This window comes from Panthera uncia (assembly GCF_023721935.1).
Source record: "Panthera uncia isolate 11264 chromosome D3 unlocalized genomic scaffold, Puncia_PCG_1.0 HiC_scaffold_8, whole genome shotgun sequence".
NCBI classification, from domain to species: domain Eukaryota; kingdom Metazoa; phylum Chordata; class Mammalia; order Carnivora; family Felidae; genus Panthera; species Panthera uncia.
The window spans coordinates 70,461,728-70,473,899 of NW_026057586.1; the positions used below are offsets into that span (position 1 = coordinate 70,461,728).

Consider the following 12,172-nt stretch of genomic DNA (forward strand, 5'->3'; position numbering starts at 1 on the left):
CCTTGGGAAAAATGGTGAAGGGGAGAGGATTTGCAGTGACCAAACCAGCATACCCATCTTCCCTGCAGCTTCAACCTGAATGATTCCTGGTGATGACAGAACAGAGGCAACAGTTACACACCACTCACTTGCCATCTCCCAGTCACAGGGCCAGAGTTAATGAGGGAAAGCCAGAGCTTGCCACACAGGTATGGACAAGGTAACTAAAAACTTCCAGCTTAGCGGAGGAATGTTCTTGCACCCCATAAAAACTTGGTGATACACAGCTTTTTGTTTTTTTAATTTATACAAGTCAAATGCAGAGCAATTTACTGCACTTTATATGCAGGTATCAGAATGAGGTATATAAAACATGTACACAGAGAAATGCTTTTATAGAAAAGTAGAAACCAGTAATGTACTGTTCTTTTCTTCAGCATCACTAACACCAAGGGACCCATGAGGCCTAGGCCCCTCAGCAAACCACTCCCAGGAATAGTCTGCTGAAGAGAATGGGCCCCTCTAAGCCCCCTTTCCACATGGGGCAGTGGAAGGAAGCTCTGGGTAGGGAGCACTGCTAAGGCCTCCAAGTGTGACATCAGGACTTGGAGGCCCTGCTGAGCCATTGGCTCAGTGAAGCACAGTGCTGTGGAGAAATGTTACTTTCCTCTCAGCCATGCCTATGCTCTATGACCTTAGGCATCACTTTCCCCCTCTGGGTCCCTGTGTCCAAAAGGCTTGAGGAACCCTAAGGTCCCTTCCAATGGTTCTGATTGTTTTACAAGTTAGGGGTTGTGAGCCTAGCCATACTACCCTCACAGGAATGCATTAGCCTGGAGGCCACAGAGCCACCTGCAAACTCAAGCCACTGCAGGTGCAAGCCCTGAAGCACTTTATTACCTTGCCTCTGAGCTTAGTTTCTGAGTTAACCTCTCAGAAGCAGCTCACAAGGCCCCACAGTGTAATTCCCATAGGTTAGTTGGCTGATGTCTTACCTCTGCAAAATGAAAAGAGGTCAATGTCCACCCTGAACAGACTGTCTAGGGTTCCCCAGGTCCCCCTCGAGTCCTGTGGCCTAAGGCAGCCATAGATCCTTCTCTACCTTCTTCCCAAGTGGAATGTTCAGTGCGATTCTTCCCTTCCTTTCCTTTCAAAACAGGAAGAGTCCCTGGGCCCAGGGCCAGCCCACAGTTATCAAGGCACATCACTGCTAGCAAGCTGGAGCACCCCCCAGGAGCCTCCAGCCTAGATCCCATTCTCAACCCATAGTTTTGACTTTTGTACAAATTCATTTCTGGTTCTCAAAGTCAGTAGGGAGTTCCATCCCAAATATTTTAAAAACTATATTTTTGAAATACTGCCTCCTCATCTGTCTGTCCCGAACTATGGATAACAGTATGCGCCACTCAAGCACACAGAGAACAAACAGAAAGGCAGAGACTGAGGCCATCTTAGATAATAAAGCACAGAGGAGCCTGGGGGAGCTCCTTGCCTGTCCCTGGTTCAGATCCAGGGCACAAGCAATGTTTGGAAGCCCTTGTCAGCAGCATTGCTGTGGGGGCTGCCACTGTCTCCATCCACAGGCAAAACCCTGCTCCAAGGGATGGAGGAGGAGCATTGGTAGGACCCTACCCAGACTTGCCCTCAGCACACCACCTGCTTCTGTTTTAGAGTTAAGAAAACAAAAAGTCGAGGGAGGATTTTAACCACAACAAAAAGTATAGATCCTCCCAGCTGAAGGAGAGTAGGATGTCCTGCACCAGTGTCTGCATGGGCTCTTGCCCATTGTTGGCAGCTCAGGCCCCAGGAGTGCCTGCCTGGCCCATGAGAGGGGCACTGCCCTCCTGAAGGTCCACTGGAGTCTGGTTGGTGTGGACCACAATAGTCTTCTCATCCACGATCTCACAGGTAGGATTGGTGAAGGCAGACAAGGGCAGGGTGATTCGCTGCATCTCCCTCTCACACACACGCTGGTCATGCTGCTCTTTCAGGTCCTTCCCCCTGGCAGGAAAAGAGGTAAGCATTGAGGCTGTGCCTCCTGAATGGCTTTGCTCATTAAATAGCATTGCTGCGCTCAGGCAGGGGCTGAGGCTAACCATGGTCAGCAATTCAGTAGCTGAGGTATAAGATTTCCATTTTGCCCTGACACGAAGTTCTTACACCTCTGGTCTCTGCTTCCTCATCTGTAAAATGGGTGTGTAGCAGCCTGAATCTCAGACAGCTGCAGACAGGCTCAATGAAGATAATGTATAGAAGAGAGACTCTTAAGATAACGATTTTGTTCTTTAAGCCCAGGGCTCCAAGAGACCCAGAGAACCATCTCAGTCCTAACCCATAAAGTTGTGCAGAAAACTGACCTGTTCTGAGACAGCTGTCTTGTCCTAAAGTGCTGGAAGGTGTGAGCCCTGGCTGGAAATAAGGACTGTCCCTAGCCCACACAGTGGGCAAAAGGGACTGAGGGCTATTCAGGTCAGTGGGAAACAATGAGACAATGACCATCAGACACCTTTAGGCTCACACATCTTTGAATTCTCATGGTGCTTAATGACTCAATTAGGCCATGGTGTTGCCCCATTTTACTCAAATGGAGTGCTTACTCCATGCTAAGGATGATGTGTACCTTACCACACTTCATCCTTGGCTAAACCCTAAGAATTAGGTCTTACCATTCATTTTACAGATGAGGAAACAGCTCGGAGAAGTGAAAGAATTCTCCAATAACATAATGGGCTCAAACCCAAGTCTGCTGGACTCCAACTAATATTCAGAGAAGTTCTGAACCGATCAGAGTCACCCCAAAGAAACAGTGGCACAGGAACTCAAACCCAGTCTTCTGGCTGCACATGTAGGGTCCTTCCCACTGGCCTGGATTACCCCTGTTGCAGGCTGAAGGGTTTGGTGAGTGCCTAACACACTGCATACCACAACCAGCACCCAGGACCCAGATCTGGGTCCACACTAACATACTCTGAAGCCACAACTAGAAACATGGGCTCAACTGTCACGGGAAATCTTTCTGGAAGGAGCCCACCCCAAAGAGGCCTTGAAACTGACAGCTGATGGATGACTAGGTGAAAGAAAAGAAGCCTACTTCAGACCTCAGGAAGATAACTGAGATCAGATGGATTACATATTCATCATGGTATAAGGTGCAATGACAAGTTTCCAGAGACTGGAGAACAGTATTGAGAAAACAGCAGGGCCTGGAGGGGCCTGGGAGCTGCACAGGTGCCTCAGAACTGTCTTTAAATCAACCAGTTTTCTTGTATTCTAGTACCAGCTCAGCCTTGGCTGTGTGACACCCGGCAAAAGAGCTTTGCTGAGCCTTGGTTTCCTCATCTATGAAAGGGGGACAGTATCTGCCTCAAAATAACAATGAATGTGAATGCATTTTGAAAACACTGGAACTGCTGTAAAACTCACAGAGGAGATTATTATGATTTGCCCTGAATATGACTTGACTCACCAAGCAATGTTATCTTAATATGGTTTCCCAAGGAAACTCCTACTGACCAGCCAAGGCAATTATTGTTTATGTGACCTCAGCAACTCCCCTCCTCTCTGGGCCTTAATTTTATCATTTTTAAAACAAGGAGTTGGACTTGATAACCTCCAAGGCCCCTGATATTCTAGATGATCCCTCATATGAGATGTGCTCTGATTCCCTGATTCTCATCGTAAGGTCACAGAAGACAAATTTGTGAGTCACCCTAGGTGACTGAGTTTTTTGCATGTGCAACCCTGAGCACTTGCCCCATCCTTATCATTTGTCTCTACTGGACACCACCAACTCCTGCAGCAGAATAACCCCCAGAGCACTCCAAAAAGGAAATGGAGGGACCTGGGAAGACAGTTGTCTGGACCAAGTGCATCCCCACTCAGCCTAAGATTCACTTTGCCCTTGGGCACTGCTCATCAGTTACAGCTGCCACTACAGAAGGAAACACTTTCCTCCATAATAAAAGGCCAGATTCTTCAAGGTTGCCTATGTAGGTCTGGGTTTAACTTTATTAAGGGAGCCCTCAAGCCAGCAGAAGGCCAAGTGGCAATTAACAAAAGAGGTGGAGTATGCAAGTCTCCTTTGCCAGGGCCTGAATTTCAAACTCTAAAGGGCTAAAGGAAGAGAGAAAGTGAGAACTCATACATCCGGAGTGCCTACTAAGGTGCCAGGAAATGACCTTCCCATTACCCAGGATGAGAAGAGCTACCTATGCACCTACTGGATGCCATGCACTTTATACATGTACCATTTCCACACTAACTTTGCAAGATAGTTTTATCCACATTTTATAGACAAACTGAGGCTTTGGAGTTGTCCTGCTTTCCTCAGCTACCTTTTTTTTTTTTTTAATGTTTTTATTTATTCTTGAGATAGAGACAGAGCATGTGCAGGGGAAGGGCAGAGAGAGAGGGAGACACAGAATCCAAAGCAGACTCCAGGCTCTGAGCTGTCAGCACAGAGCCTGACGCGGGGCTCAAACTCACGGACTGTGAGATCATGACCTGAGCTGAAGTTGGACACTTAACCAACTGAGCCACCCAGGCGCCCCTACCTTTTTTTTTTTTTTTTTAAGTTTATTTTGAGAGAGAGTGCACGCATGTGGTGGAGGAGCAAAGAGAGAGGTAGAGAGAATCCTAATGAGGCTCCACACTCAGCATGGAGCCCAATGCAGGGCTTGATCCCATGACCACAAGATCGTGACCTGAGCTGACATCAAGAGGGGGATGCTTAACTGACTGAGCCACCCAGGTGCCCCCCTCAGCTACCTCCTTTACCAAGCATCTGGCTGTGGCCACCTATTGATAATGGTCAGGATGCATCATCATAAACAAGTCTTTAGGGGGAAAAAAATCAATTCATATTAATGGAGCAGAGCAGGACTGGAAGAACAGTCAGGGTAAAGGAAGGAGATGCTGGGATTCATCTGGATTACAGTCTCATCCATTTACAAGCCTCAAAACACACCCAACCCCACAGGCCTCCTGTTAATGGTGCCTATGAGTCCTGGAGATGCAGAGGATGTCCCCAGCTCCTTTTAAGATCTGAGACCACCAGGCCTGCTGCACTGACCATCAAACAGCTCAGCCCCTTCTTATGACTTTTTTTTGCGGGGGGGGGGGGCAGGGGGGGGGGGATAGGGGGCAGGCTGTTGTCTGGCAGCCAAGATAGAACAAAAGGTTTATTCACTGACTCAGCTCCTCCTAAAGGGGTGGAGTGGTGTTGACTTACAGTTTTTCCCTTGCCTTTTTATCAGAAAATAAATGCTCCCTCTGGATAGCACAGACACTGCACTTAGGGCAGGGAGAGGGAGCTGCAGACTGGCTGGCTGAGTCTTGTAGCCTAGACAACCGTGACAAAGACCCGACAGGCTGAGCCCTCACCCACACCCACCTGCCATCCTTATTCCCCTGAGAGGAAGCCTGGTTCCTGCTTGCCCTTCCCAGCCAGGGGAAAGCTCCATCCCATTAGCCTCATGGTCTTTGGCAGAGTTCAGGGGTTACAGTAATTCTATCCATGACTGCCCCAGGGCCAGAGACAGCAAGCGTGGATGGACCTGCTGCCCACATCTGACATCCTCTTTGGAGTGACAGAGACACCCCAGACTTTCTTCAGGCAACACAGTTTCTTCCAATTATTCTTTTCACTGTTTGCCCAGTTGAAAGCAGTGCTATACCACACTGCTACTCAGGAAAAGTTCCTCAAGGCAGCTAAGGCTATGAACACAAAACCTATGTCCAACTATACTGTCTAATTTCATCCTCACAACAAACCTGTATGGTATCTATTAGGATTAGAGATGGGAAGGCAGATGCAGAAAGGTTAAATCATTTATTTAAGCAAACAGCAGAACTAGGATTTGAACCCGTACTGTCTGCAGCCACCAACAGGTAATATTGCCTTTTTAGGAAATATTAGAACTGAGAGGATCATCATATCCAACCTCCTACCTTTGCACTTTTTACAGATGAGGAACATAAATTACTTGTCCAATGTTGTACCCAGAATTGATGGCAGTTGCAGAACTAGATCCTGGTTCTTTTGACTTATAAGTCCAGTTATTTTATTTTGAAAGTTTCCATTTTTCCTAATATCCTTTGCAATTCAAATTTGCAGGACACTGCTGAGCCTCGCTGAGCTTTTGGGAGATATTGTTAATCCTTGCACACATCTTACTGGCTGTGTAGCCTGGATGTGGCACTTAACTCTTCTAGGTCTCAGCAGCTCACTGTAAAACAGTATAAAAAGTGATCCTTCTAGTGTGGTCATGAGACTTGGGCCAGATGATCAGGGAAGAGCATTCAGTAGAGCCCTATTTGTTTAAAAAGCATGCAACAGAGGCGCCTGGATGGCTCAGTCGGTTAAGCGTCCAACTTCAGCTCAGGGCATGATCTCACGGTTCATGGGTTCAAGCCCCATTTCAGGCTCTGGGCTGACAGCTCAGCCTGGAGCCTGCTTTGGATTCTGTGTCTCCCTCACTCTCTGCCCCTCCCCCACTCACACTCTCTCTCTCTCTCTCTCTCTCAAAAATAAGTAAACATAAAAATAAATAAAAATAAAAAGCATGCAATAAATGTTGGCTGCTATTATTATCTAACATGATTGGTGTCCTACTGCTTATATTTAATACTTATGATAATCTTGGGTGGGTGGGTATGGGTGCATGGAGGGGGCATATATCCCTATTCAATAGTCAAGAAACGGAGGTGAAGAGGAATGACCAAACCTATACACAAAAGCTCTTTCCAGGACACTCTGTTCTCTGACTTTGGAGAGAGATGGGAGCTGAGAGCTTGCCTCTAGACCACATGCGGTTTCCTGTTATAGTCTGTTCTCAGAGCACTTTTGCTGAGGAAAGGGGTGGACCGGTAGTTAGTGACAGGAAGTCTGGTGACTTGGTGCCTTGCCCTGAGTTTACAGGATAGTAAATGCTAGGCTTCAGGGCAGTCCTATGACAGCCTAAAGAAGCAAATTTAGAAGAAAAAAAGGCCTGGCTTCCTCACTGCACATGAGAATTGAGCTCAGAATTAAGAACATTTAAGTCAGTTCAAATACCTGGAGGCCTGGAAACCGTCACAAGATTGGAGTAAAGCCATACTCTATCCAGTGGCTGAGTTAAGAGGAAATATTTCAAAGGCTAAACTCAGCCAACAGGTTTAGGTCTGATTATGACTTGTAGGCCAAGGCTACCACATCATTTCCTCTAACTCTCTGAACAAACAGGTGTCCCTGGACCTGCCATGTTAACCATCCCACTGAGGGCAACAGCCTTGGAATGGAAGTCAAGAGACCCTCTTAGGTCAATTCTTATTCTCTTTGAACCTCTGCTCCCTGAATCATAGAAAATCAGAGAAGAAACAAGGTCTCAGAGAGTGCTAGTACAGTACTCACATTTTACAGAAAAGAAAAAAACAACTATTATTTACTGACCACTTACTATCTGCTACACACTGAGCTAAGCAATCACATGCCTTAGCTACAGCAGTGCTCTGCAGTAGGAAATAGAAGCAACTTGCCCAAAGTCACACAGCTAGTGACAGGACTAAGACTTGGCTCCACCAAATGCTAGGTGTGTGACCTCAGGCAAGGTACGTATCGTCTCTTGCCTCAGTTTCCTAACATGTAAACTGGTTTCCTAACGTGTAAATAACAGCATTTACCTCATAAGATAAAGTGTGAGGTAACCATAAAAAATTAAATTAAATTATGGTAATCATAATACCATAAGGGTGATTGTGTGAACTGAATTAAAGCATGCAAATTGCTTGAAGCAGGGTCTGGCATATGGTTAGTGTTCACTTTCTTGTTGTTGTTGTTGTTATTCTTACCCACTATTTCACCCTTTTCATCTGTAAAATGAGCAGGTTGACTACACTGTCTCTAAGGACACCCCAGGTTTATTTAATGCTGGGTGATCCATTGGGGCTGTGAACTCACAGCACTTACCACTGGAAAATGCAGGCCACCATGTCACATCCCTTTTAGGAAGCCTTCTCAGACCTCAGAAGAGACATATCAAAGCACTCGGGGCTAGAAGTCAAATCCCCTGATTTTGCCCAGAACGGCAAATAATTTTCCCAGAACAAGCCAGCACTGTAAAAATGAATGCAACTCTGGCTTATCATGCACCCATCACTGACTTTGAGAGCCTTTTCCACATGATATTTCAGGGGCCCTCTCAAAATGAGCATTCCTCCTCCTGTTGTCCCAGCCACAGGTCAGGTCCCTGAGTTTCCCAGGAGGAGCCTCTTTGGCTTTCTCATATGTAGTGATGAGTAGCAGGTTCTATATCCTCCAGCTCATTTTTTTCCTCCTGTCCTAAATAGGAGATCCCTGCTTATGGCCCAGGAAATTCAAGCCCAAACTGTGAAAGGAGTAGCTGGGAACCTTTTCTAGTAGAATTTTATAACTCACAGAAATAATTCAATCTCTGGGACCCTGCAATGAGTGTCCAGACTGATTTCTGCAGTGCCACTCGCTTCCATACCAGGCATGTTGGATTAGACAGCAGAGAATTTGGTATCAAAAGAGTTGGGTTTGAATCTAGGTTCTGCCACTCCCAGGGAGTGTGACCTTGGGCAAGTCACTTCACCTCTCTGATGAAAGCTTCCTCATCTGTAAAATGAGGAACAAGAACTCCTACCTCACAATGCTTTTGGGTGAGGAGTAAAGACACTAAAGGAAAGGGGTTTTCTAAGGTCACCTGGTAAAGACTAGAACCAAGTCTGTACATCTTAAGCTTGTTTTCCTCTTTTAATACTTCACTTCCTTTTTGGGTATGTATGCTACAAAAAAGTCTGATTCAACTTTATGTACCTTCCTCCCGTCCTTTCAGAGGGCCCAGAAGAGAAGCTACTGACCTCTTGTAGGTGTAGCCCAAGATGATGCCAGCTCCAATGGCGATGATGATCACCATCATGGTAATGCCCAGCACATAGCCTGCCAAGGACACAAGGTCCCATTAGCCTCACCCCAGCCCATCGGCAAATATTTCTTGATGATTCGCGTAAGGATGGGTGAGGCAATCGTACCCAGGGTTCCCAGGTCTTTTTTCTCCTTGGAGTTCACCCGCACCCGCTGGCTGATCCCAATCACTGGCTGCACAGCTGCTGCCTCACTCCGGGCAGGCAGGGCGTTGGCAGGAGCGAACACCTGCACCTCATCTCCACTTGGCACTTCAGACGCCTCCTCAGTTTCTGTTGTGAAGGTTGGAGGGGACTGGGAAGTGGTCTCTGGAGGTGAAGTGTAAAATATCTCTCATTAGCGTAGCCTGAGTGAACTCCACAGCTGAAACTGTTGGGGGAGAGGGTCCACCTTAGAATGTCTGTACATACTGAAATCAATCCTTGCCCCAGGAGCAAGACCAGGTCTGATGGGGTCACACTACAGTTGGGACAAGGCAAATGTGAGGGGAAGGACATAAGAAAGAGCCTCTCCTGCCTCCCACGTCTTCATCTGTTCGAATCCTTGCCATCTTCCAAGGCCCAGCTCAGTTGCTATCTTCTCCCCTCTGCGCTAGGAAACAATCCACGACCCCTGTGAGCAGCTCACATTTACTGAGCCCACACTGCCTGCCAATCCCTATGTTATATGCTTTATATATCCCATTTAATCTAACCCTAGAGAATGGTCTTGCTGCCTCGGGAGCAACAAGCCTTCGTTCCGGAGTCTGAGAAACAGAGTCAAATCTGGACCCTGCCATTGCTTTGAATACGTCGCTAAACTTCTCTGAGGCTCAGATCCCACAACCAGCTTCTTTCCAGGAGGGACTGTGAATAGAGTGCCTTAACACACAGCATACGCTCCCCAAACGATCACTAAACGCTGAGGGAGGGGCTACCTAAGGGCGTTGAGACCCGGACTACTGTCTCGCGGGCTCCCCGAGGCTGCGCACCAGGCAGGGAGCTCGCGGCCAAGGGGTGGGGCCTCGCCTCCCACGGTTGTTTACAAGGCGTTCGCGGAGGATGAGCTCACTCAGAGACGCGGCGGCGGCCAATGGGCTTTGGGCTCTGCGGCCTGGAGACAGCCCTGGCCAATCGGGTGGCGCGGGGGCGGGGCGGGGCCGACCGGCAACGCGCGGACGCACGTGCGCAGCGGGTGTAAGGGCCGCTCCCAGGCTGCCTAACATGCTGGGGGCTCTGGGGTCCTGAGGGCTTCGGGGTCTGGGAGGGTACCTGGGCAGTGCAGGTCCTCACAAGGCCACTTCTCGGGAGCGCCGGCCTCGCCCCTGACGTAGCACCAGGGCCCGCGCGGGTCCTGGTCCGGGTTCCGGCAATAGCTGTGGTTGCCGGTGTCTGGGAAGGGAGAGAAGGCGCCATGGGACGGGGCCAGGACCCAGACCGCGGTCGCCGCCCGCCCGCCGCCCGGGGCGGACACTCACCACCCGACGCGGGGGCAGATGCCAGGCCGCTCTGCGCCTCCAGCCAGTTGAGGCATCGGAGGCCCGGTGCTGGGGAGGGCTGGTCCGCCCGGTACAGGTGGCCGTTGTCCCAGAAGCAGCCTGTGATGAAGAGGAGCCCCCCGGACACTGAGTGGCCGGCAGGGAAGCCGAGTCTATCCCGGCTGGGCGACGCTGGGCCGGTCGGGGCCCCCCTGCCCTCACTTGGAAAACCCCACCTGCCTTGAAGGGTTGTTGTGACGCCTGAAAGAGAAGAAAGAGAAAGCGCTTCTAAAGCCCCTTGCTGGTGCCGGCCCTCAGTCATTGCTCAGACAACGTTAGCTTGTTAGCACTTCATTTCATTTCATTTCATTTTTCTTTCTTTTCTTTCCTTCCTTCCTTCCTTCCTTCCTTCCTTCCTTCCTTCCTTTTCTTTCTTTCTTTCTTTCTTTCAAGCCAGAAAGCACTGCACAAGTGCAAGGGGTTGTTACTCTGGAACTTGTGGCCACTTTAGAGGAGGGTGTGGGGGAGGTCTGGGTTCGGGTTTGGAGACGTTCGGAGTTTTGGGTCCGGGGCAGCCAGCCCTGAAATTCATCTCTGTGTTGTAATTTCATGTTACATAAACTCGGGTATTCCTTTCACGGATGTGACCACACTTGGACAAGCAACACTCCCTCCCAAGAGAATTCTTCAAAAGCCTTAATTCCGTCGGGCAAAAGCCTCAAACGGAGGGAACCTGCCTCATTGCTGCCTGGATGTGACTCCAAACTCCCACTCCCCTCAGCAGGAGAGTCACAGGAAGACGCTGGGGAAGGAGGGCCTGTGCTGTAACCACCCTGTGCAAAGCCCCTGGAAAGAGTAGGACTTAGTAGGGGAGATGAACCCCAAATTCCACCCACTCATGAGCCCCAGACAAGGAAAAAGAAAAAGAAAGTGGCTACTTGCCTTTGTTCTTAATGGCAAATATGGAGCTGCAAGCCACTGACAGGGAAAGGAGAAAGAAAAAAAAAAAAAAAGCCTTCATAGGACAAAAGAAACCAGCTAAAAGCTTCATTTCCTATCATCTTCCTGTGTAGCCTGGCCATGCTTAGGAAATAGGGAGCTTTACCCCTTTCTACTTGATGAAGTTGCTGCAGGAAGGAAGATTGTAATCTCACCTCCAGATCCATAGGCTTCTGCTAGGAGCATGTTGCCGATGAGGAATGTTTTCACCCAGGCGAAGAGCATCCTCCTCTCCTTCGTCTTGCAGGTGACTGACCAACCAGTGCCCAACCGGGGTCCCCTTGGCGTCGGCTCTGCCTCCCAGTCCCAGCCTTGCAGTCAGACCTGCCCTTGTTATGCTCTTCTGGTAAACAGCCTCTCTTTAGAACTGGGAGCTTCCCAGCCAGCTTGCTGCAGCGAGGTGTTTTTCGGCTGAAAGGCGCCCCCTGGGTCCTAAGCCTCCTATGCCAGGCAAGATCACTAAGCCAAGAGAGAAACTCCCCCCAGAGAAGAGAGAGGCAGAGTTCAGGTTGTGTTTAGCAGAAGATCAGTTTGAGACCTACACTGACTGCATCCCCAGGGCTTTTCATCTCTTCTGTTTCCATTTGTGTGAGTACAGAAAGAGTAACTCTGCCAAGAGGCATCATTGTGGGGAGAAGGGTTTGAAATTATAGTCACAAGGGTGGACAATGTGCTAACTACACTAGTAGGAGGAATTCAAGACCACATAAGGGGCACAAAAAAGAGTATCTAGGTGGAAGTAACTCTTTATACTCATTCCTGAAAAAGAAAAAGGGCTTTTGTGGTTTATATGTTTTTATGAACTTAAAAAAAAA

At 48.7% G+C, this 12,172-nt stretch overlaps 1 protein-coding gene across 2 annotated transcripts; it reads right to left on the bottom strand.

Moving 5' to 3' along the window:
- Positions 1 to 259: 259 nt before the first annotated feature.
- On the bottom strand, positions 260 to 11,852 carry PIK3IP1 (phosphoinositide-3-kinase interacting protein 1). 2 transcript variants are annotated; one of them, XM_049619034.1, is made up of 6 exons: positions 11,513 to 11,852; positions 10,359 to 10,478; positions 10,153 to 10,272; positions 9,010 to 9,210; positions 8,839 to 8,917; positions 260 to 1,980 (listed from the first exon to the last, which is right to left on the bottom strand). In XM_049619034.1, the coding sequence occupies exons 1-6, from the start codon at positions 11,580 to 11,582 to the stop codon at positions 1,776 to 1,778; spliced, it is 795 nt and encodes a 264-aa protein (XP_049474991.1). In that variant the 5' UTR covers positions 11,583 to 11,852; the 3' UTR covers positions 260 to 1,775. The 2 variants fall into 2 exon arrangements, with proteins under 2 accessions (XP_049474991.1, XP_049474990.1); XM_049619033.1 differs by having other exon boundaries at positions 10,359 to 10,619.
- Between the last annotated feature and the right edge of the window lie 320 nt (positions 11,853 to 12,172).

Bases quoted from the DNA above. Each gene is read 5' to 3' on its own strand.
- PIK3IP1 (XM_049619033.1), bottom strand. From the start codon at position 11,582: ATGCTCTTCGCCTGGGTGAAAACATTCCTCATCGGCAACATGCTCCTA. The intron at 8,918-9,009 runs GTACGATTGCCT...TGTCCTTGGCAG, and splicing joins AAAAGACCTGGGAACCCTGG to GCTATGTGCTGGGCATTACC. The intron at 1,981-8,838 runs GTCAGTAGCTTC...TTTTCCTGCCAG, and splicing joins TTGGGCTACACCTACAAGAG to GGGGAAGGACCTGAAAGAGC.